Here is a 25,150-nt window from a genome sequence, read left to right as displayed (position 1 = left end):
TCATCTGGTTAACTCCCAGGTTTATTTTAACCGTCGGAGGAACGTGAGACTGCGTGCTGAACTGTAGCTGTCCTTGTAATGAGGAAAACCTCGCCGTAAATCATGATAACATCCAGCTTCCTGCGAGCAAAGTAGGACTTTGGCATAATTTCGGGTTATGGAGAAGACGGAAAGTATGTGTTTGCATCTCGACTGTTTACTCAGAGAAATATAATTGTTACCATATAAAGAGGATAGTTATATATCTTTTTTGTTTGTTCTGGAAACGAGATGCCACGGGGAGACGTGTAAAACTAGAGCGAAAGGAAGGGAAACGCCACGAGACCTGTTCTTGTTTACCAGTCGTAGGTAATATTTGGCCTCATTGGCGATTATCGCGGCTTAAAGTTTAATCACTCACATTGTTATCTTGCAGAATAATAGTATAAAGAAAACAAGGGTGGCATGAGTTGCTTCCTGGCATTCCGATCTTTATTAATCACCTGATTAGCGATGCATCAATTCAAGGATGTTAATTGAGACGAATGCTCTTGGCGTCTGTCATATTTGTCTCCGTACTCGCCACCAGCCGCCGCCCGGCATGTCAACAGTCGCGCCATTGTGTTGAAAGGAAGGACTGTTAAAGAGCAACTAATGCGCGCTGACTGGAACAAAGCCGGGGACTGTGTGGGCCTGTGATGTGCTAATCTTTCTGACAGCTAGGTAAAGACTCGAGGCAACGGAGTCAACGTGCGGGGAAGGTCAAACGTTTGCCTCAGAAACCTTTTTGGCTCCGTCTTTTCTTTTTTTTTAAAAAGCGGTTGTCTTTTTTGTGATCATCCAGAGGTAATTTAACACCACCGCCGCCACTGCTGCTGTGGAAATTTAATTATGTTTGCTCGTTTGTGTATGCAAGAGCGATTGACTGAAGCCAAGCTCTGGCAGATGACCCGCCAAGATGCTCCGAAAGGTAGCACTGTATGTTCACGATGCAGAAGAGTTCAATTAGGCACCCGGAGATGAGTGATGTTGTTTAATCAAAGCTGCGATTGGGTTTGATATCTCGAGGCAGATCTGAAAAATTATTTCAGCGCTATCTCTCATCAATCCATCTCTTAGATCTGCAGATATTCTTTAGGAAATCAGCCAATGAGTCAAGTCAAGACAAGCGCCGGTGCTCCGTTCCTGACAGTGATACGGTTAACCTTTATCAGAGCATCAGTTAAACAGTACAGCGGCGTTGACGCGATCACACATAATGGTTAATAGAAGCCCACTTTAATCTCTTTGACGCCGTGCATGTTCAGCACGGTGAGTTCATGGCCAAATTCCTTTAATGACAACACAAATGATAAATTGTTCGCTTCAAAGAAATCCGCTGCTTTCAAGCTTGATCAGAATCTGCTTTGCTTGTCATAATTTAAAGTATTTGCCCTGATATGTGCAACAAAAACAAACTGAGCAAAGTGAAACCCTTATTATCAAACCAGCATGATGTGCAACCATTGAGCATGCTTGATTCATCCACTGCAGGTAATCTCTTGTTGGTCGATGTGGTTGGCGTGAGTCTCGATGATACCGAGCTCTGAAGTGTTTAAACAGGCGGCGACAAACTTATTTCATAACTTGAGTCAAGCAGCATCCACTGACTGCATCTCAAGGTGGACAAAGCATCTGTAGATTCACTAAAAGGGTTCCTGTGCTGCAGTTTTAAAGCTCAACATGCTAGCATACAACAGTGTGCAAGGAAATGGTTCAATACATAGAACATCAAATCTAGTATGGCCAAAGTACCTCCTGCATTTGGTCACATTTACAGTTGGCTGCTTTTCTGTCTCCTCCAGTGCATCATGTACATCACAGTGTCTTGTGTGAGTATAAACAAGCTTAATCCACCAGGAGTGCACTCAGATGACTCAGTTTGCACTGCAGACTGCAATGACAGATGAGCAAGACAGTCCTGAGCTTAAGGCGCAGTGTTATGATAAGTAGTATGACCTAATTGTATACGTACTGCATGCAGCAGTATGTAGTTTGTGAGGGCAGCTGCAGTGTGTACTGAAAGTAAAAAAGACGTGCAATTTGAAACGCAGCCTCGTTGTGGTGGCTCCAGCCGTTGCCATCCGTAGACTGTATATAGAAGATGGATGTAGCCACCGTGAGGTCACCCGTTTGATTGTGGACTGCCGTTTTGAAGCCTCCAATTTGGCATTTGGCCTTTTGAAACCGGGCGTGACGAACAAGGTGTGGTGACCTGTCTTGAAACCTCACTGGCTTTATTAGTCTGTTTTATTCTAAATGGGGCTAAATTAGCATTATTCTGTGTTCAGAAAGTCTTGAAAGTAGTGATTGAGTCCATACACTTTGGAGGAAAAGTAAGAAATCAAGACAGAAGTTGGGTTATTTTCACGTTGGGATGTTGTGTCCTGCAGGAGTGAATGGCCCCCTAATTGACCCAGTATGCTACCCGACAACTTCAACTGCGACGTCAATCCCAAGTCTTCCAAGACAACATCAAATAAGAGGGGCTAGGTGTAACTCTAGTTCCATGAGATCACATGAAAAAGAACAGTGGAGATTTATTTTGGGTGAATTTTAAGTTGTTTGGGATGTTTGAGTGGATAAGACTGCTGCTCAAGAGTGGTCCATGCTGTGGTTGTTCTTTAAGGTTGCTCAGAAGCATCTAACTTACAATACTATTTTCTTCAGCCCAAAAGAAGTTATACGTAGTTGAAGCATGCTCAAAGCTTTAGGCTGCTCTAAAACAGCCTACAAGTTCTTGCAGTGGAGAACAGCCAATGAATTCTGTACAGCTTTTTTGCAACCAGAGGAGTCGCCCCTGCTGACAATTAGGATGAATGCAAGATTAAGACACGTCTACGTTCGCTTTCAGACACAGAGGCTACATCTTTTTTTTAAAAATGCGGTCTATGGCCTGTCGATAGCAAAATGATGAACTAAAATGGAAAATAAATGACTACGTTTCTGATGTAGTAAACTACTTTTGCTATGCTGTTCTAACTCGCCCATCATTGCTTATTTCAACACTTAATTTGCACTAAGTTGACATTTTAGATGCAACACAACATAAAATGTGCCAACTCCTTCTTGTAAGATCAGCAGAGAAGTCGTGCTCATGAGAATTTTCCAGAGAAAACGTGCACAGACGCCTGATTGACATGTTGATAATTCGGCCCTTTTTAAGCCGGTTAGCTTTGGCGCCATTGTTGCGGAACGCTACACCGTTTGGCCGCGTTGGAGTCGAGCGTGACGCGGTGGCAGCAACATCTGATCTCACATCTGAAAGACTTGTGCAGACAAGCCTTGTGTAAACCAAGAACCTGGAGGAAGCCTGGCTAACCTCTAAACCCACCGGAGCCATTAAAACAACAGGTGCTCGGTGTTCGGAGGGGGGGCGAGCTCAGCTGTCGAGCGCAGGCGGCCGCGGCCGGCTTGTGGTCTGAATCGCGGCAGCTGCAGGTAAACAGCGTCGGGTCTCGACCTGGAGGTGAAGGAGTCACCGCAAGTCGAACTCCTACTATTGAAGCCCCACAGTGTTGCTCTCTAACAGCCCAGCGAATGTGAACAAACCCCAGACCTCATTAGGCAGAGGACTTGTGGCTGTGGGCTGTGCAGCAGCTGTGCTTGTCAGTGCACAGACAGATGGGATGCCATATTTTAATGGAGAGCTCTGTCTCTCTCTATCCAGACTTTATTGAGTCTCTTGTGATAACAGAGAGTCTATTCAAGCAAGACCATACGTGCTGTTCCACATTTATCCCCCCGTATAAATCTTTGTTCGCGTACATTTCATTTAAACTTGGATCCATTTGCCTTTCATTTAAATGTGACCTGCAGCGACAGTAAATTGCTTTTATCTCCCAGATAGAAAATTGATCTGGGTGATGTACGGCAGATGTAATGTATACTGTACAAGGAGCCGTGCCTTCAGTGGCAGCTAGTTACAGTAACAGCTGGTGCCACTTGGAGAGCGAGTTGGCCTGATCTTCCCTTTGCTCGACGGATTTCATGACAGGATACGTTTATATTAATAGTTTGATGAGCCGGTTTTAATGAGTCATATTTTTTGTCAATTGCTGTGTAAAAAGAGGAAAAAAGTGGAGCAATGATGGAATCCAAAGGTCACTTTTATTTAATTCATTGTGAATAAATTCAATACCGTCACTCTGACAGTACTAGAAACAGGTGATAACACAGAGAACAGACCACACAAACACATGCCCACAGACACCCTGGATGACTTTGTTTTGGGTGGACGATGAGGTCAAAGTGGGCTCCGGTCATCAGCTCCAACCGCTCGTCCGTACAAACCTAAATATCAGTTCATTTGTGCACTTACATGAAGTCGACATTATTTAATACTTTTTTAAAAAAATCCAAATACTGTAACATAATACCTTATATATCAGCTTTAGCAGCACTATAGTTCAGTGAATAGGTCACACACTCACACGCACTCCAACCACACTTCAAGGATTTCCCTTCAGAGAAGCGTTCGCACGCCGTGCATTTTGCAATATCGCACTTGCAGCCACTCAGAACGCTCTCCTGATCAAACACTTCATGATAAGCAGATTAACACCATTTACAGCAGCATCAGCTTTAAAATCAAAGTTTGATGAACTGCCGACAGCAGGACAAAAATAATGCTGTTTTCAGCTGGTGTAGCCATTAGCTTAATCCTGCTAATTTCCTAATTGCCTCGAGGGTGTTTTAATGCTCTGAATTTACCCAGAGGTCACCCCTATACCTTTAGAATATAAACTGGAAAACAGGCCTCTCCTTTGTAGAAACGCTCTCTTTCTGCTACCGACAGAGTCCAGTGAATATCTCAACCCAGAGTCATGGAATGTTTCTAGTACTATTTACAGATTCACATACTTATAACTGCATGGCTACGTACAAGCTCCTCTAGTTTCATACGGGCCTACTTGTAGTCAGCGTTCGTGGATCACAGTGTTCGGGGCTACGTTGAGTAACAGTCTTCTTCATGGTCGAGTGGTTGCTTCTATTTGTGAACTTTTGTGTGTGTTCGTCTACGACAGCACGGTGAGCGTGACGGTTCCTTTGGTCCTTTTCAGGATGCCGACAGCTTCCTCGTGAGTGACGCCCTCCAGGGTTTGCCCGTTGACCGCCATGATCTGGTCTCCTCGCTTCAGACGGCCGTCCTCTGCTGCCGCGCCCTGAAGTCACAAATGAGTAAGTAGAGCTCTTATTAACACCACGATGATTCTGCAAAGATAGGTAGTTGATGCCAACCCGGCTTACCTTTCCGAACACGGTTTTAACATAAATTGGCAAGTCTCCATGCGGGCTGCCGTAGCCTCCGACGATACTGAAACCCAATCCGTCTGGTCCTCGCTCAAGAGTGATGGTCTTATACTGAGGTGGGCTGAAGGAAGGACACAAACACTTAGGGACTCGAATAAGTTTTACAAAAATCAATAAAAACATGTCATCTGCCCTCTTTAGCTCCATGAATGATCTCCCTACAACCCCCCTAACAGACTAACAGTATAGAGGCAAGATGGGTGTTACCACCAGGGACGTCCTGATTGGATCTTAAAGCCCATTTCTTCGTTTACATCCACAGTCTCTCCAATCTAAGCTGCTGAAGCTTCTAACTCCTTTGGGGAAGTCACAGGTGTCTTGGTGGCCATTCTCAAGAGTCTCCTCCTTGTACCATTGAATCATGCGCCATATTCCTTCCATCTCCTAACGATAGATTTAACGGTACTCCAAGGGATATTCAGTGACTTCTTGGAGGGTTCTTTTATTTTTGATGGCGTCATTATGGTCAGGACGGATTTACTAGTGACTGGACCTTCCAGATGTCGTGAACACTTATGCAATCACTTATTTTACAATTATAATATTTAATTCATTGGCAGTACTTTGTAGAAATCTGTTTTCACGTTGAGATGAAAGAGTTTTTTTGAACCGACCACATCGGTATCGGCCGATATCAGTGTGTTTTCCGATATATCTGTATTGGTCCGATGAACATATTTAGCCGTGAAAAACCGCTGATAGCCAACATTAGCGCCTTGTTTCTACATTTGATATTGCTGCTGTTTCACAGATGTTTTTCCTTAAATGGTCCTGGACTTAAACGTTAAATAAAATATGTTAAAATATGTTTTACTTTTGTAATAAAGAAGACTATGTGGTTTAATTTGGGCTTCTTATGAATAGTTTACATGTTCTCCCAGTGCTTACTTATACTCATTTTCCTGTGAATCTTCTTTTTCTTTTTTATTTAACAAAAATTGAATATCGACATCGGTAATATCGGTTATCGTCGATATCAGAAATCTAAATATCAGATTTTGGTATCGGCCAGAAATTTTAATATCATGCATCACTAGTTTTTTTTTTTTTTTGTAAATTCTTGTCAAAAATTAAATTGACGATTAATCAACGTTTAAAGAAATAAAAGGGGAAATCTTCCAACGAAGGTTTATTCTTTGTACTTTCAACAACTTTAATCTACCTTAAGTGGATATTCTCTTGGGAACTGGTATCTGATTGGGATTCAGTTTCATCAGATACTATTAAAAGAACCAGACTGGGTTGGGGGTAAAGAAAACGTGACACACTTAACCACAACACAGCTTGTTGTTCTTGTAACAGGAGCTTTGTACCCACCCGAGGTCATCCTGGAAGATGCAGCTGGGCGTCAGGCCCCCGGCGGCCTGCTCCTGAGACGGCCCCGTCACGGTGGTGTCGCCGCCCGCCACCACCTGCAGGTGCGTGATCAGACACACGAACACTGTTACTGTACGGTAGACCGGCTTTACTGCCGAGATAAAGACTGATAGCGAGGTGGCAGCGCGGGAAGAGCGTTTTATGGCACTTCAAAGCCTGCCGCCGCCACCCTCCGACTCGTCTTTTCAGGTGAAAACTTTGTACGCAGATAAAGGAGGGGATACGGTGATTATCTCGCTGTCTGCGGGTTTATCTAACGGGAACACGGAGGCTGACAGAACAAGTGCATGGGTGTGCGTGGTGGGAGACCTGCAGCTGTATTGTGCCGGTGGCGTTCTTGAGCAGAGTGACAGCCTGCGAGTGGCTCATGCCTTCAGCCGAAGTTCCACATATGCTGACAATTCGGTCCCCGATCTGGAAAAATCAGAAGAGTGCACATGAGGAAAAAAAGCGGTGAAGCTTTCACACTTTCCAAGAAAAGTTTGGATATTTCTGAAGCAGCTCTTCAATGTGCTACTTTTACTGGCTGAATTTCTATAGTTTCAGAGCAGGACGCCGGCTAATGTCGTCTGCAGATTTCATTCATGACGAGACACAAAAGCAAAACTATTCCTACGTTCACTTCATTACGTCCGGCTCTCATTTGGTATTCTGTTAATCATTCAGGATTCCCTCTATTCATTTCAATGAGCCCCTCTGTAGGCTTAATGACCTTAATGCAGGAGTGGGAGATTTATTATCCGTGTTAGCAAAGGCTATTGTTCTCCTCCAGTCTGAGGCAAACAGAGTTACAATTGTCAGTTTCTATGTGAAGGTCACTGCGAAAGGCTGCTGGCTCTTGACCTTTGGGGGCTTTTGAGATTTACCAGCTGAGAAAAGGGAGTAGGAGTGAGACCTCTGTAAATGACTGAGATCCACATTAAAGCCCACACAAGAATTAGAGGTATGTAAACTCGTTTCGTATTCTGCCGAAGGCCAAATACTGAGAGGGAGGTTGTTGATGTTGCACCTTGAGCTTTTGAGTCTGAGCGGCGAGGCCGACCGGATTCATCATGGCGATGAAGATGGGTATGTCGCCCAGAGGACTGCCCACCCCGCCTGCTATGCTGATACCCAGAGAGTCATTGGGGCCTTTAGTGAACTCCACCGTCCTGGTGTCCTGATGCTCCGGAGCTGCGAGGACGTAAACGCATTGTTACGATGGATCGCTGCACATTTTCTGATATGCCTCACAGATGAACTGTGTTGTGGCTGCAATCTTCCGGCACTTACGTTCCTGACTTCTGCTGAGTTTGTCAGGGTCGCCGGGAAGGTTTCCAGCGTCTGCACATGACTGATAGGCCGCCTTGGAGCTGCCTGTTTCACTCATCTGAAACAAAGGCATTCTGAGCATTTAGTTTCTTTTCCCCCCAAGGACTAGATAAGAGCCGTTTCTGTTCGACTTTAAACACATCCTTGATAGATGTTAAATGAGCGGTAAATTACCTGACTGCTTTGAGACATCCTTCTTTCAGAGTGGAAGGGACCTGCCTTAAACCTCCCCACCTCCATCTTTATAGGCCCCACGCAGCACTACAACAGGAGGAAGACACTGTTTGTCATTTAGTTGTCCTGCAAAGGTTCACCCACAAACACACCGCTTGGTGTTTAGTATTTATCAGAGCCACAAACAGGGAAAAACTTTCCAAAGGTCCTTTGTGTTTGATATTTCATCAAAGTCACTTTAGTTTGCATGTTTGATTTAAAAAATTCTCAGAAAATTAGCCATTTGCTTTAACAGATAAAAAAAAAAAGAAGCCAACAAAACAATAAAATAAATTACAAAAATAAATGATTTCTTTAACCAGATTTTAAAAAAATGAACCAGAAAAATAAATAAATAAACCATCAAAGAATAAAATTAAATAAATTACAAAAACAAATGATTGCTTTAACCAGATTCAAAACGAAACCTTTAAAAAATCCAAAAATAAAATAAAATGAATTTAAAAATAAATAAATAAATGATTGGTTTAACCAGATTCAAAAAGAGACCTGAAAAAAAAAATAAATAAATAAAATGAATTTAAAAATAAATGAATAAACAATTGTTTTTACCTGATTTTAAAAAGAAACCTGTTTTTTAAGTTTGCTTAAGAGATTAATTTAAAAAAATCTAAATTGTGTGCTCAAACCAATTTTAAAAAATAAAACAAAAAAATGTAACTATTTGTCTTAATCATTTTTTAAAAGCACAAAGTAATTTGAATTATTTTTTATTCTAATTTTTATATTCAAAAAATAAACAAAAAATAAATTTTGTGCTTTAACCAATTTCAAAAAATAAACCATATTACATTCAAAGAATGAAACTAATTTAAAGACCAAAAAAATGCTTTTACCAGATTTTTAAAAAAAAACACAAACAAGTGAAGTTTGTTTTAGTCACAAGACCAAACTTTTCAGACTTTTCGGCTGAACTGCAGGCTGTGTTTAGATCAAATTGAAAATGTTTGTAGTAAAGGGACATTTTTTACAGTACTGGCAGCACATGTGGGCAAAGCTGATTTCAGGGTCTTTTAATCTTGTAAAATCAGGAACATGAGAAATTCAGCTCTATTTCTTTGTCTTTTTTATGATTTATAGCATTATAACTCTTGTCATACTGCAGAGGAGACATCTTTGACTTCCCTCTACTTCTAGTCATGGTTGTTCTGTTTCCATAGAAGTGATAAATGAGCCTACAGTGAGTTTAAATGTGACAGTAGTGAAGAATGCTGAGGGCTAAAGCAGATGTTTCACTGATGTCCACCGGGGCAGGAATACCTTGAGCAGCGCGGCCACGGCCTCCTGAGTGGCCGAGCGGACGTCCTCGCCGTTGACTGACAGGATCTGGTCGCCCTGCATCAGCCGGCCGTCGGTATCCACCAAGCCTCCTTTCACGATATCGGACACGAACACGCCTGTGTCGTTCCTGGCAAGGAAAGGTGGGAAGACAAGACATGATGGCAGAAATGAAACATCTATCACTGCCGAGATCCCACTGATTTCTCCTCCGCGGGTGAGCGTGTCGTCCTCCAGAGTTCTGCTTCTTACCTTGTTATTGTTGATGCACTATTGATCCGGCAATTTTTGCAAAGGAACTCTGCAGAAGTTTGTGAAAAACCCTCACAAACAGCTTGACTAATGGAACATTTCATAGCAGAGATCCTTTGTGCGTGCTTCTGACGATTTGACTAAATCAAGAGTTGTGCGGCTGCAGTTTCTGGTCAAACTCTTGTGTTTTGCCGCGGCGTGCACGGATGGGCTCTTTTGAAAACACAACTCGCAAGGAGATAAGATTAAGTCGGCTCCTTTTGTTGTCGAATGCACATCTCCGCTGTGGACTTTGCATATCTAAAGTGCCAATCTCCACGTGGATAAAAAAAAAAAAGCAGAAGCTGTGAAGCAACTCGATCCCGCTCTATCCGCCGTGCCAGAGATACTTGGCTGTCAACTCCTTCACCACTAACTGCTAGCTTGCACTTTCCTTTTCAGTTTTAGGTTGTCTGTGTTACTGTCTTTTCCATCCTATTGAGCATTTTAGTTGTTTTTTTTTTCCCACTTGTGTATCAAAACCACAGACACGGAGGCAGAGACGTACGGCTAAATTAAAACTTGATCCGCCTGCTGCTGCTGCTGCTTGGCCCTTTAACCTCTTACTGTATTTTGGAACTAAATACTTTCAGCATCTATGATAAAAACAGATGCAAACACATGTGCAGAGGCCGTTTCCACTCCTCACACTGTAGTAGAACAGCAGCCCTTTTCCCACACTGATGCGTAAACACTCTCCCACAATAGCAGCCCGAGTTGACTTTATGGGTAAAGCGGTCCACAATTTGCCAGCTCACATCCGACTAAAGCCTCCTCTGCTGATCTAGTGCGACCAGAAATAGCTCCGGTTGTACGGCGGAGTCGATGCTGACTCACTTTGGCAGTGACGTGGATCCAGTCAGGCGGGCGAACCGTTCAATTACAAAATCGGATACGAGAGCTATCATTTAGGCGTGATGCGTTCGAGCGAGGTATGAGAACGCGGGACGTTCCTGCCTCCGTGCTGCTCTGATTCTCCAGCTCGGGGCTGTTTTTGCAGCTCTAATGGCACCTGTGACCCACAGCGAGGAGAGAAATATCTATTTCCAGCAGGTGCCGTGTGGGATTTTCTCTGAATCTACATGCAAACACCAAACACAGAAACTTTATTTATACCCAGTTATAGTGAGGAATCCATGAGGGGGAAAGATGGTAAAATCATCTCATGACTACATTTGGCTTTAGATTTATTAGTCAAACTTGTTTTCTGAATGCTGTTCTCTATTTGTAACTTCCACTACAGCGTATTCAAACGTACCCTCTAGACCTATAATCTAATTTAGTTTAATAATTAGTTACCTCTGTTTCCGTGATCTGCATTGAAAAATAGAAACAATACAATTACTAGCTATATTTTTATTGTCTCAGCAGTGAAAATCTACTATTGTGTTGTTCCAGCTACTTAAAAACAACTCTATTAATGTTTCTATGCGTTTTTAATCTCTACTCATGTCTACTTATCTCTATTTTTAAGCCAAAATATTATGCTAAACTCTCTTTGTGACCTACTTGCGAAGCAGCGCCTTAATGAAAAAGCTCCTTTCCAGCTGTTTGCATATGTAAAAGCTCGTCCCAGCGAATCCCCCGCCGTACATTAATCAGAGCCTGCTATGCGTTAAGCGGCGGCGCTAGCGTTAACTCTGCCCTCACCTCCTCCCCACGATGCTCAGGCCCAGGCCCTGGCCGGGCTTCTTGTGCAGCTCCACGGTGAACGAGTCCCACAGGTCCTCCTCCTTGTACTGGGCTTCGTCCCGGTACACCGTCAGCTGAACCTTCTGCGGCGTCTGTCGCAGCACGTTGATGGCTTCGTCGTGACTGGCCGCTCGCAGGTCGATGCCGTTCACCTGCGACAGATGAGTGTCCAACAGGTGACATATAGTTCGAGAAGGGATGCAAATCTTAAATAGAGCTTGTTTTATCTGATTGGTGTCAGCACAAACCTAAGCCAGGTCCTTTGGTTACATCCACTATTACACAGGTAAAGTGAGAACACCGTTTGTAGGAGAACACTGAGGATGCAAATTTTCAGTCTTCAATAAAAGTCCATCCATCCGTTATCTATACACCTTAATCCTCACTAGGGTCATGGTGGGCTGGAGTCTATCCCAGCTGACTCAGGGTGAAGGCAGGAGACACCCTGGACAGGTCACCAGTCTATCACAGGGCTACACTTAGAGACAGACAACCAAGCACACTCACATTCACACCTACGGACAATTTACAATCACCAATTAACCTCTACATGCTTTTGGACTGTGGGAGAGAACCCACGCTTCACAGGGAGAACATGGAGACTCCACGCAGAAAGATCCTGGGTGTCCTCGCCGGGACGCGAACCTTCTTGCTACCAACTGCGCCACCTTGCAGCCCCCAGGTAAAAGTCGATAATGCAAACTGAACACAGTGGGCCTTTGTCTTGTGCTAAAATCGCTGTTTTTCAGCTGCTAGATTTGTCACTGGAATACAGAAACATCCTCTTAGTTGATCTCAGCTTGTCTCAGCAGCTCTGAGCTCTACCTTATGGTGCTTTTTTGGTGTGGTTATGCAACTATTCTTGTTCTTTAGCGCTCTATGCAGTGTGTTTTATTCCGTTTTTGTTTTCTCTCTGAACCTTTCCACTAGTCTTGTGCTTAATATTTTATTATTTTGGATACGCTCTTTGCAATCTCAACCAGGTTTACTGTGCAGTGACATTAGAGGCATCTACATGAGCTCAGAGGTCATGAAGCGTCACTGAAGTCGTTGTCATGGTGTCCACAGCTAGCTAAATTCACACAATACTGTCCAACATGCATGTCGTCCGAGTTACCGCCTCCTCTGGTTGCTACAGTATCAAACAGGAAGTGGCCCTACAATACATCCCAGTGAGGTTCGTGACCTCCTACGTTGCATTAAGGAACAGCTTTGATGCAGAAATGCGTTTTTTCCTGATGCACTGCAGAGCTAACTGCATATGCGTTCATTTTATCACCTTTAATGTCCTTCAAGTGTGCATCATCTCAGAAAAAGGTGTCAGATTGAGACTTGATATCACCAAATGGATCGAACTTGATCGAGACGTTCCTCGATTTAAAATTGTTCTTCGTCAGCGGAAAGAAAAAAAAAGACGTTTGCAAATCTCCTCTTGAGACTTTCTGGAAAGCGGCAAAGCATCAGTCTGCTATCCCTGATGTAAAGTAATGGCAGCGGAGGGCTATAAAAGTGCTAATTTAATGCTAAAACAGAAATTTCCAGAAGCAAACTGCTGAGATATTTGGAAACTAGATTATGATATCTGAACGCTGGAGTTTAACTACAGGAAAACCTTCCCACAACGCTCCGGTCAGTCGGAGGATTGATGTGCAGCTTTTCTACCACATTAAAGAGGAGGAGGAGGAGGAGGAGGTAGGGGGGAAATACCACATTAGCTTCTCACCATGGACATGCAAAAGGACTTTTCCCATAGCAGCTAATGGCACCGCTGGCGAGTGGGAAAGCCGCTCTTTTCACTTTTCCTCCCCTGACCTTATTTTTTCCAAACACAAGACTCGGGGACAGAAATAAATAGCGGAGGGCAATCAAGTCATCACGCCTTTGAATTCAGGTCCGACCCGATCGAACTACAATGCCTGGACTCCACCCCTGCCCTCCCTGGGTGACAAAGCGCGAGGTCAAACGGAGGGCAAATCCAAGTTGAGCTCCGGCGCTTAACTTGTCAATGCATGTAATGCGTACAGGATTTGGCCGACTTTTCCTTAATTATCGCTCTAAATCGCTTCATTCTTCGGTGCGTTGTCAGCAGAAAGCAGTCTGGTTTTAAGTGTTCTAGCTTTTTTCTCCTCGTCATTAATAACCTGCCTTCTATTTGAGACGTACATCAACTTATATCAAACTTAGAAACCTGAGCCTTGATGTTCCTCGGGCTTTTTTCTTTTTGTACAATCTAGGTCATACGTGACGCCCATTAGGCTGCAACACACCTCAAGGATTTGGTCTCCTGCCCACAGTCTGCCATCTTTGGAGGCTGCCCCTTCTTCATAAACTTCATGGATGATGATAGCCCCCTTGGAGGAAGAGAAAAAAAAGAAGAAGTGAGAATAACCACATGATTCTGTTTTCTTTTTTTTAAGTACATCACATTCTTTCTGTTTCGCCCTGCAGTGTGAGTGTGTTTTCTCTGTATGAGTGTCATTTGGGGTCCAGAGGTTACATTCCAGGGCTGGATATTGTCTGCTGTGGCCGACACCAGACAAAGAGCTGCTCCCCCAAGCCTGACTGAGCAGAAAGAATGGATGGCCTGAGAGGACGACGACGGCAGCAGGAGGAGGAGGAGGAGGAGGAAGGCTGTGACAACATCATTTCCTACATTCCTGAGCCGCCACGGCTATTTCAAACCTGAGTTACGCTACCACCAAGGGCTCTCGGTGGGTGGCATCGTCGGTGGGAACTGACAAGCACCGACAGTCACGTACCGGTAAAATACTTAATTTTTTTCATTTGTGTCGCTAAATCCTACAAATCCCCAGAAAAGTAACTCGAATTTAAGGATGTTTCCACTTATTAGCGCCTCATTAGCGGACGTCCTCTTTCTGATTCCTACCAGCAGGGTGTCGCAGCCTCCCACGATGCTCAGGCCCAGGCCCGTGCGGCCCTTGGAGATGTCGATGGTGGTCTCGCAGCCGGGGATGATGGGGCAGGTGGCCGGATCGCAGGCCAGAGTGGACGGGGTGGACGAGCGGCTGAGGCCTGCAGCGGAGTCGCAAAAGGGAAGCAGGTGGTTACGGAGGGAAAATGTCTGTTGAGTTAACGCCGATCTCGTGATCTGAGCGGACTCACTGGTGACGACTTCTGCCTCCGGCTGGCTCATGGCAGCCAGGGCGGCGCTGGGCGTGCTGGGCGGACCGGTGAGGAGTCCATCCGAGCAACCCCTGTCCTGGCAGGTCGACTGGGGAGAGGAGAGGGAGGAGGCGATCTCATTTGTAGAGAAGGTTAGCTTCACTGGACCTTTGGCTGTTCTCAGTAGAGAATTGACCTAAAAGACATCGGAATAGCTAATCAGACGTGTTGTTTTATAACTAGTCCTACCGCTAGCATTTCTGAAGTGATAAATTAGGTTTATTTTAGGGTCACTGTACCTTATCAGCAGAGTATCCCAGCACCGATTCACCGTTCACAGCCAAGAGTTTGTCCCCTGGTTGCATGCAGCCCTCCTGCACACAGCGCATCACAGCGTCGATTAGCAAAGTAAAAGCACAAATTACAGTAACATGCAGCTTTTCTATGCAGAAGGCACAAGGTTGATGGGTTTTTTAAGATCTGATACCAAACAACTGCAAGAAAAATTTAGAATAACACAAATGCCGACACAAAACTCGACATTACGTAAGACCACAGAGCAGTGACTGAAGATATTAAAAGGCGCCTGCATCAGTTAATAGCACACTTTAAATGTGTTTATTTTATTGGAAGAAAGCTGAATATTGGCTCTGATCATTGATGGATTCCTGCTCAGCACTACCTACTTTGCCAGTGTGTCCTGTCACTTCAGATATACTCTGAATCTCCACCCCGGCGTCCGTGTTGCCGTCAACAAAAGTGATGCCAAGTCCTCCGTCCTCCTGCAGGAAAACACCGTCATTAGGATGCGGTTCTAATATAAACCGTCTGAACAACGGCAAAAACACGCAGGCTGACCCGTGTGGCTTCGTTCCACGGCTCTGTGCTAAATAATGGAGCTAACGAAATCAAGTACTTCTGACAACAATTTCCCCCCAGAGAGATAATTAGTTCCAGCTTTACTTTGCATCCTTCCTACCTCTGATCTTTTGTTCCAAGAACGGGCTTTCTGGGTTTGTGTCTTCATATCAGAGAGCTGCCCGAGTGCTGCAGCGTTGACACCGGCGCCTCCTGTTGCCTGATGCACTCTGGACCCCCACAGTGGGGTTCCTGTCTACGTGTCTACGAGCTTTTAAAGCAAAGTTTAACTCCCCTTCTCTCTTTCACGCATTAGGTGTCAAACTCGTGTCTTTTTAAAGGCCCCATATGGTGACGATCCATTTTTAATTGTGTTTTGTGGTTGTTACATATAAACTCGGAGGTGTAATGTAAAAGCTGTTAAGATAAGAAGACTTCTGTCGCTCCTCAACGAGATCGACTCCCGGCTTTACAAGCCAGTTAGAGTTTTACTGTGTTCACCAGAAGTCATCCCGCGCAGACTTTTTATAATCCCGCCACCTCACATCTTACATTTGGAAGGAGCAGCTGCCTCACAGTCCGGCGGGTTTATTTACTTTCTAAAGCTGCTTCTGCGAACTCTGAAAACATCAAAAGTAATGTTCCACCGTTGGCTGCAAGAGTGAACACAAGAGTCTTCGTGCACTCCCAACGCCTGAGGAACCGAAGACCAAGTGGATTCATTTTGTTCTTAGTTGCAGTGAAATCTTTATTGCTAGCACGTGAAGTGGCTAATGTTAGCATTAGCTCTGAAGGTATGCCCACAAGTCCAAGCTCTGTGGAAACTGAGGGACATTCAGAGACGGCGGAAACTTTAGCTTCAACTAAAAACGAAGACCATGATCGAAATAAATCTTCCACCGTTGGCTGTAAGAGTGAACACAAGAGTCTTCGTGCACTCCCAACGCCTGAGGAACCGAAGACCAAGTGGTTTCACTTTATTCTTGGTTGCAGCAAAATCTTTATTGCTCGCACGTAATGTGGCTAATGTTAGCATTGGCTTTGACGGTTTGCCCACTAATCTGAGCTCTGTGGAAACTGAGGGACATTTGGAGACGATGGAAACTTTAGCTTAAACTAAAACGAATACCACGATCGAAACAAATGTTCCACCGTTGGCTGCAAGAGTGAACACAAGTGCACTCCCAACATCTGAAGAACCGAAGACCAAGTGGATTCATTTTGTTCTTAGTTGCAGCGAAATCTTTATTGCTAGCACGTGATGTGGCTAACGTTAGCATTCGCTTTGACGGTTTGCCCACTTATCTGGGCTCTGTGGAAACTGAGGGACATTCGGAGACGACAGAAACTTTAGCTTGAACTAAAAACGAAGACCACGATCAAAACAAATGTTCAACCGTTGGCTGCAAGAGTGAACACAAGAGTCTTTGTGCACTCCCAGCGTCTGAGGAACCAAAGACCTAGCGCAACATTTCCATGTAAAATGATCACTCGGAGAGAACGATAGCGGCAATAGGGAGTCTCAGTATCTCAAACACTCGTCTACGTTAGCTGCCATGCTGTCGATGTAAGACATAGAGAGAGTCTTCTTCCTGAAGACGGCAGCATTTAAGACATAACACAGTCATGGTAAAACTATCGTCACAGTATTGTGAGCTGAAAATTAAAAAAAAAAAAAACACATTCAAACTCACTGAAAACCTTTAAAGAGCCACTTCACTCCAGATAACATGTTTTGCCACTTAACCCTTCTAGTAACCGTCCTCGTGCGGAGTTGGTTTATTCTCTGAGCTTGTGAGAGATCCTCTGTTGAGACTTCCACTCCGGCATTGAATGAGCGCTTCATTCTCAAAGGATCAAACAATGACCTTTGAAAAACTCCGCGTCTACTTTCCGCGCCGCTCGAAAAGTAGACCACACAAAGGGTAAAAAAAAAAAAAAAATCTGCTCCTTTTTTTATTTATTATCTGAGTGAACTGAACCTTCAAGTCCCTTTGGAACTCCTTCTTCTCTCCATTCACTCACTGTTTTGTTTACTCCAACCTTTTATTTCACAATTTTCGGTCTCTTTTCTCCGCCTTGGCAGCTTGTCAAACTTCACTGCTCCTGTGTGCTCCCTGTCTGTCATTCCCTTTCATTCCCCATTGGGCTTCTTTTAGTTTTTTTCCTCTTTTCTTTTCTCGTGTACACCTCCCTCATTACTGCCTCCGACACTTTTCTTCTTATTAATGTCTTCATGTGCTAATTCAAAGGGACTGCCCCGAGACCTCACCTTCAGCTTGATGATGTGGTGAACGCTCGTGGAGGGATCGGCGTCGCCATTTGTCGTTTCTGGCTGCGAGGGGAAACAGACGGAGAGTAAATAAATCAAACCTGCCGGCCGGCTGGCTGGCTGGCTGGCTGGTGGGAGTACAGTACTGGTGTGCATCTGGGGTTTGTGGTTTTTTGGGTGTCTTCCAACCAGACACGGGATTTTTGGGAACTCCGGGACCACACAAAAGGCATACATGAAAACAATTCTAAATTACACAAGGGCGAGACGTGAAATTAATGGTTTTGTTTAAAGGCCGGTTGTGGAGCTTCGCCGTCTAATGGCGGCGTGACGTCGGCGGGGGAGCTTCTGCATGAGTTTTTGTATTTATGATCTGTACCTCGTGGGGCTCCGCTGCGTCTCCGTCGTGCTCCCTCACTGGTCCCACGGCCATCTGGTTCAGCGCCTCCGTGTTCCTGTTTGAAGAGTCGTAACTCAACGTTTGAAAAAAAAACACAAACAGCAGAAAAAGAAAGACAGGCGGCTTCTGTGCTTCGTGACAGCCGAGCGGTGATTTACACGAGCTGATCACAGTGTCTGTTTTCAGGGGTCAGGAACGGGATGCGAGCTAAGTGGGGGGTTAAGTAGAGTGATCCCCGGCGGAGGATGAAGGAAGGTCAGAGGTCAAACGTGGCCGAGGCTGCGGTGAGACGTCGGCTGCTGTGTCATTACTCCACACTGCTCGTTAACGGCATAAAAACAGGAGTTGTTTTTGAACGGGTGTGTAGTGTTGATTTGGGTTGTTGGAAAATCGCTTCCCAGAGTCAGTTAATTTCTGATTTTTTTTTCCACCCCAAGTTTTTGGAACAACAGAAACATGACAGCACTTTTAAAACAAATAAATGTCAAGCTAAGAAACACTTTAATAAGAGCTAACAATAGTATTATAAATGCAGAATCTGTCAGGAGTCACTGCTTCACCATGATATGCAAACTTTTACTGAATTACAACAGCTCCCTCTAGTGGACGTTAGACAGCATTACAACGAACTTTTATAAGTTTACTTTTAATTCAAAGGATTGACATTTAGTAGCTGGGGAAAAAATACCTTCTTTCTGCCATCTATATATCTGTAGTGATATTAATGTAATGATTGAATCAGTCAAGATGATTTCGTAGCATCTGCAGACAAAGAGCAGTTTGTTTTTCACATGGCTGGTAAAGGCATCCGATTTTTCTTTTTTGCTTCCAGTTATAAATAATTTTGTGTTGCTGACTTAAGTGGTGAAACAAATTAGTTGTGTTGTCTTGCTTAGCTGCAAAAGTGCTTGTTTTTGGTCAACATCATGCTTTCTGAAGCCGAAATATTTATATTTTGCACCCAAATTTCCCTTTTTTTAGTGATTATTGCCTGTTAATGGCGTATTTTGCTGTGCACATGTGACGCCTGCATGTCAGCAAACTGTGCATCTTGTAAGTAAAGTTAAAAAACATGCTTCTAACACAGACTTCTATTGTGGATTTGCATGGAAAATGACAATGAGGCAAGTTTTGGTTTTATCGTGTAGCCCAACTAGCTGCAGAATCAAAGGAAATAATTCAGTTGTTCTACCTGATAAAGATGATTTTGACTCTGGACGGAGAGCTCTTGATGATGGACGATGCGTTCTGGTGGCTGTGGCCGTACAGCACTTGTCCGTTGATCTGGCAGTAAAATGAAACCATCGCTCAGAAATGCACCGGTTTAACTGTAGAACACTGAACTAAAACCTGCTCTCGGCTCACCTCCAGCAGCTCGTCGCCCACCACCATGCGCCCGTCCCTGCCGGCCGCCCCGTTGGGATCGATCCCCACCACGAACACGCTCATGCGGGACCGGTCCCTGTTGCCCGCCAGGCTCAGACCCAGGCCCGTCTTGCCTTTCTCCAGCTCGATCATGTGCAGGACGCCCGGGAGGCTGCCGTAGCGCCGGATCACGTTCTCTGGAGGACGCAGAGGAAGTTGCACGTAAGCCACAAACAAACACAAGTTCATGCAACGCTGCAGAGGGATCAGTGAGAGGCTCCAAAAAGTTGTCAGACGGCTGAATTTTCTATTTCGGTTTCACCTTCTATCTCTTTGTCTCAATCTCGCCTCTTTTGTTCTGGCTGCAGCCTCTCACGTCTCTGGTGTGTTAGATAGCCGCTGCTCAGACCGATGGGCTCCTGTTGTTCTGGGCTCCCTGCCACTGTTGAACCATCAGTCCTGCACTAATCTCCACAACTCACCTCCCCAGGCCCAACCTCATCAATCTTATTCCCGCAGGACGGGCTCTGTCTATCTCTGACACACACACACACTCACGCACACACTCTCTCCACAGTCCCAGGTGTTTGGAGGCTGGAAGTCTGTCCTTTATGCTGATTGCTCGCTCTCTTTGGGAGAACATCCTACATCCGACTTTCGGATGATAGCGGACTAATTGGGACACAGAGTCCTTCAGGGCTTTTTTTGCTGAGGTACAAGCACCTCAAGCATGTGAATCAGTGCACCTTTATTGCAGACTATTTATTGCAGGATGGATTTATGGGCAGGCGAGGCCACACGTGCAGCTAGGGGGACCTCTTGTGGCCGTGTGGTGTTACTGCACCAGATTGTTTATATTTATTAGGAGTAAATTCCAGGAGTATGTAAAGCAATTCTGTGTCTAGTACAGGTCACATGACCAGCAAGAGTGAACCTAAACCAACATCACAGAGAGTCATAATTTCAGACTGAAATTGAAGGTTGAACAATTTTGTTGTTATAGTAATTTCTGTGTCAGTTTTCTTTTAAATCACTTCTTAAACCCACTTCTTTTTTTTCTTCTTTTTTTTTTAAAGCTTGCTTTTATGTTATATTGTATATTTTTATCGTATAATGATTTTTTTTTTTTTACATTTCTTTTATTTTATTGCTCATTTTATCTCTGTTACCCTCTATTTATTTACTTCTTTAATTAGATTATTTACTATTACAACTACTATTATTATTTTTAGCCTTGTGTTTATGGTTTTATCCTCTATTTTCTTTTATTTTGCTTGTTTTTTCTTCTTCTCATAATTGGACATGACATTTTTAGTTCTTATGTTACATAATAAATACTTATTTACATATTTATTTACTATTATTGCTAATATTATTATTATTTCTAGGCATGTGTTTATGTTTTTACTCTCTATTTTCTTTTATTCCACTTGTTCTTTTCTCTTAATTAGACATGTTGTTTTTTTATATAATAAAATAGAGACTTATTTACATATTTATTTCATGTATTTACTATTATTTTCTAGCCTTGTGTTTAAAGTTTTACCCTCTGTTTTCTTGTACTCTACTCGTTCTCTCTCCTCACTTGGATGTGGCATTCCCAATTCTTTTATTATCTCATCTGGTGTTGTTGTTGTATTGATTTATTTTGAAAATCATGTTTAACTCTTGTTCCTCCACCTGGTTTCTCCTTCTTCTGTTTGGACCTTTTGTTGTTCTCTGCTCTTTTCCCTGTACATATTTTTTATTCTTCCTAATCAAACCTCCAACAAAAACAACACTCACTCCAGCTGTATCCAAACTCATCCTCCTCTTCCTCCTCTTCCTCCTCTTCCTCCTCCTCCTCCTCCACCACCACCACCTCCTTGTTCTCCTCCTCCACCGTCTCGGCAGGTCTGCCAGGAATCTCTGTCAGCGTGTCGGTATCAGTCTCTCCCACATGGGGCACCACTGGCAGGGGGAGGACGGTGCTGGTGGGAGACGTCTTTGCCGCTTCACGCTTCGCCAGCTGTCACGCCGCAGATGGAGTTGGCAAAACAGTGGATTAGTCGAAGGTAAAGAAGCGAGGGAAAGAAAAAAAAAGGTTTCATCACTGCGCTTAAGGCTTAAAATCAGGTTTACGGCAACAGGAAGGCAACACGAGAGCCGCTGATAAGAATCAACAGAAGGCGTATGGAAGTTCTGTACGCCGGGGGCTTTAATCAGAATCAGATGAAGAGGCTTTTAAGCTCAATCATGACGGATGTCATTATTTATCATCAAATTAGCACTTTTAATCAAACACACACCCAGCAGGTATTCATATGTGCACTTACCCAGCAACAAAGCACAACTCTGATTACTTCATTTGTCACATTTTTCAGTATAAAAGCTTCGAAGCGAGCATTGATTCTTTTAGTTTTTGCAGAAAAGCAAAGGACACATTTACCGACAGACAGGGGGAGCTGTTAGGGCTTGCAGCACATATATGCAAAAGAAAAGAAAGAGAGGGGGAAAGCTGCACACCACAGAGACCCACAAACCTTAAACGGGGTAGGAGTGAAAGGGTTAGTTGGGGAGAGGCGGAGGTAAAGTCTACTGTGACTGTCACCCTCCTACAGACAAGAGAGAAACAACTTTAGACGACAGACATCTGTTCAATTATCTTGGCTTTATTGTGAAAAGGCGTCTCTTGTATTCCAAACAGTGAAGAAGAGGCTGGGGGTGTAATTGGAAAAACACCAACCTTGTCCTTGCCGTCCCTGGTTGCTGCTCGCTCCTCGCCGGACTCCGTTATCGATGACTGTTGTGTTTAAGACAGACACGGAGGTAAATCACCGGACTCGGCGACAATAAGGGTTCCTAAATTGATTTAGGTAGCACATTCCCAACATCCACATCAGTGTCACCAGATAGTGGAAGATACCGGGACAGTAAAATATGAACCAGTGAGCGGCTACAGTGTGCCGCGTTACGATAAACCGTCTGCTTTTAAACGCCACCAACGACTTTTCTTCTCCCTTTAACTCCAAGCTTTGGCAAACCGAAGCGCTCGAACGTGCCAGAACATTGATGTGTTTAGTTGGATGGAGGGAAAAAAAAAAAAGGCAGCTCCACATGTCGGTCCAAGCTTGACCATTTCAGCTTAAAAGGCTTAAACTCTGGAATCTTGAAGTAAACAAACAAACAAACAAAAAGATGTTTTTTTTTTTTATGGTTCTCCAGTGTTTGTGTGTGTCGGCTGCCGACTGTCTAATCAAGTTGTCTTTTCTCAGGCTGGCAATGAGGCACTTGGGACAATGTTTGAGGGATAATTGGAAAAAATTGCCTTTCAAAGCTGGGGACAGGAGGAAAATATAAAGCACTTACGATAAAAGCCTCAAGTTTTTTTTCTTTTTTCGCTCGAACAGAGGGACGAAGCACAGACGGAGAAGTGAACATATGCTAGCAGACGAAGGAGATGAGAAGTGGGCGAAGAACATTAATACAAATGACAGCAGAGGTTTATCGTTTCAACCGACTATCTGGTGCACAGACTGAGAGGGATTTGCATGCAGCTTCTTACAGCTCAGTTTTCACGAGTCAAAGCAGTGACAGACACACCCAAACAGACAGACAGACAGACATGGGGGTAGGTTTTCTAACCTGAGGGAGGGCAGGCGCTAAGTAGGTTTGATTAGTGCAGCAAAGGCTCGACCCGCGGCGGCTATTTAGCTGCAGAAAGGGCAGGGGCGGCTTCTAAGAGCAACACAAGACCAAACAAAGCCCACAAACACCACGGTTATTAAATATGACAAAATTGAATCGGAGGCCATCGAGGAGAAAGGAAAAAAAAAAAAGGAAGAAAAGAGGAGAAGCACCTCGGGTTTAATTTAAAACGAATTGCCATTACGGCGGCGAGCGCCTTCCTCGAGGACAGCCGTTTCCTTTACATAAAGAAAAATCAAAGGGAGCCTCTTTCTCTGGAACAGTTTAGCAAAACGTTGCGGAGATTCCTCCGGGCTACCTCCAGATTATTCATTGCTTACAAGAGAGAAAAGGATCGGAGACTTAAAGGGGATGTTTTTAAAGCGCCGTCCAATCAGAAATTATGTTTTTGGTTTGCCAACTCAGGCCTCGTGCAGATTTCTCGCGCTACGATTCCACATACGAGTATTTTAGAAGCTAAAATTCTATTTTTTTAAATTTAATTAAGGCTGCAAGAGGTTCGATTATGCATTATTGATTTAACAGTTTATCAGCTACAGTAAAATCGTTTCAATAATTTCATCAGGATGAACTCGATCACAGCTAGCAGGTATTTCTGAGCCCAAAAAAAAAAACATCAAAGTTTATGCAGGAGAGACGCTATTAGGCTGCAACCTTTCTAATAATTCGGGTAAATAAAATACGGCAGTCTTGTTTTACTCTAGGACAGGATTTAAAGTGTTTAGAAAGTGATAAATTGAACTAATAAAATGATTTTCTCAACCAAACAGATGGCATATTTGGGTTGATCGTTATCTCCTGAACGCAGCCTTGTTCTCTCTCCTCCAGGACGACTTCAAATTACAGTTTTCTCAACAACCTCTGGTGGTAATTATCCATCCAGACTGTTTTTTTCTCGTGTGTGAAGGTTTTGTAGGTTTGCAGATGAATTTAATTTCATTTGTGGCTCTCAAAGCGATTTTAAAACAAGCATTTAAATTATCTTTTTTAGCATCACTGGCTATGAAAACGCAGCAGAACAGATCATCTGCAGGATTTACTGTCTTGCAATTTTTCTCCACTGATGAAGCAATTCACGGCAGAAATACGGATCTCTGTTGTATTAGAGAAATCTCCCCGACAAAAAAAAGTTGGCAACCCTGATATTGTGAGCTGAGCGGAGACAGCAATGACATTTCAAGAACCTCTGCGGTTAAATTGCATTAAGAATCTCGTCTGGATGCGTCGTAAATGTCAGCGTTGCACACCTCCGGAGCAGAGATTTTCTAAAAACATTCTCTGCCGCAATTGATTTTGCCACTTTGCTCGGCGTCTGATTAAAAACATCCTCGTGGCTCATGCCTCTGTTACCGTCAGAGTGCCGCGCGATTGAAAATAGACGGAACAGGACGTCGGCATATTAAAATAAGCCTTCAGTTCTTTTTCTCCCCCCCGAAGGAATCTCCCGTTCCACTTTGTCTTTATTTTACATAAACGCGCACATTACGTGTATATCAAAGTCAAAGACGCAGTTAAAAAGAAAGACTCGGCTAACAGTCTGACAGACAAAAAGAGAGACGAGGCAGGAGAGATAATGCAACCGAGATTAGGCGTGATGGATAGCTGATGCAATAGAAATGAGAGAGCCAGGAAAGAGAAAGACAGATTACCTGACATGTGCGATGTGGCATGCATGTGAAAGCGGTGCTGTGTTTCTCTTTGGCGGGCGACGGAGCTGGGCTATATGTCGACTCAGGCTGGGAAAAGCCATGCAGAAGAACAGAGATGCAGGTTTGAGGCAACTCATAATGTAAAGGACTAACTTGGCCTTAAAGGACGCAAGTTGACACAACTACTTTCTTTGACTAAATAATCATTCTCGTGTCTGCAGTAGGGATGAATCAAGTTTTCTTTGCCTGGAATCTGATCAGAGTCCCAATCCGATTCAAATT

General features: G+C 43.9%; 1 protein-coding gene across 1 annotated transcript in view; it reads right to left on the bottom strand.

Annotated features, from left to right (window-relative positions):
- Window positions 1-4,109: 4,109 nt before the first annotated feature.
- The window catches only part of mpdz (multiple PDZ domain crumbs cell polarity complex component), a 54,986-nt gene continuing 33,945 nt past the window's right edge, over window positions 4,110-25,150 (bottom strand). Inside the window, exons 28-47 of the mRNA XM_008289291.1 lie at window positions 22,258-22,314; window positions 21,318-21,540; window positions 19,533-19,729; window positions 19,360-19,451; window positions 18,147-18,222; window positions 17,768-17,830; window positions 15,324-15,419; window positions 14,937-15,011; window positions 14,638-14,833; window positions 14,402-14,547; window positions 13,782-13,865; window positions 11,473-11,666; window positions 9,514-9,661; window positions 8,194-8,280; window positions 7,981-8,077; window positions 7,718-7,881; window positions 7,018-7,122; window positions 6,649-6,743; window positions 5,269-5,392; window positions 4,110-5,183 (exon numbers count right to left, since the gene is read on the bottom strand). Of these exons, the coding sequence (XP_008287513.1) occupies window positions 5,037-5,183; window positions 5,269-5,392; window positions 6,649-6,743; window positions 7,018-7,122; window positions 7,718-7,881; window positions 7,981-8,077; window positions 8,194-8,280; window positions 9,514-9,661; window positions 11,473-11,666; window positions 13,782-13,865; window positions 14,402-14,547; window positions 14,638-14,833; window positions 14,937-15,011; window positions 15,324-15,419; window positions 17,768-17,830; window positions 18,147-18,222; window positions 19,360-19,451; window positions 19,533-19,729; window positions 21,318-21,540; window positions 22,258-22,314 (2,466 nt within the window). The 3' untranslated portion in view covers window positions 4,110-5,036. The remainder of the gene's footprint in view (window positions 5,184-5,268; window positions 5,393-6,648; window positions 6,744-7,017; window positions 7,123-7,717; window positions 7,882-7,980; window positions 8,078-8,193; window positions 8,281-9,513; window positions 9,662-11,472; window positions 11,667-13,781; window positions 13,866-14,401; window positions 14,548-14,637; window positions 14,834-14,936; window positions 15,012-15,323; window positions 15,420-17,767; window positions 17,831-18,146; window positions 18,223-19,359; window positions 19,452-19,532; window positions 19,730-21,317; window positions 21,541-22,257; window positions 22,315-25,150) is intronic.

The sequence above is a fragment of the Stegastes partitus genome, unplaced genomic scaffold (genome assembly GCF_000690725.1).
Source record: "Stegastes partitus isolate 25-593 unplaced genomic scaffold, Stegastes_partitus-1.0.2 Scaffold604, whole genome shotgun sequence".
In the NCBI taxonomy this organism is placed as follows: Eukaryota; Metazoa; Chordata; class Actinopteri; family Pomacentridae; genus Stegastes; species Stegastes partitus.
The sequence above is the reverse complement of the archived record's forward strand: the minus strand, read 5'-3'. Positions and strand labels throughout refer to the sequence as shown.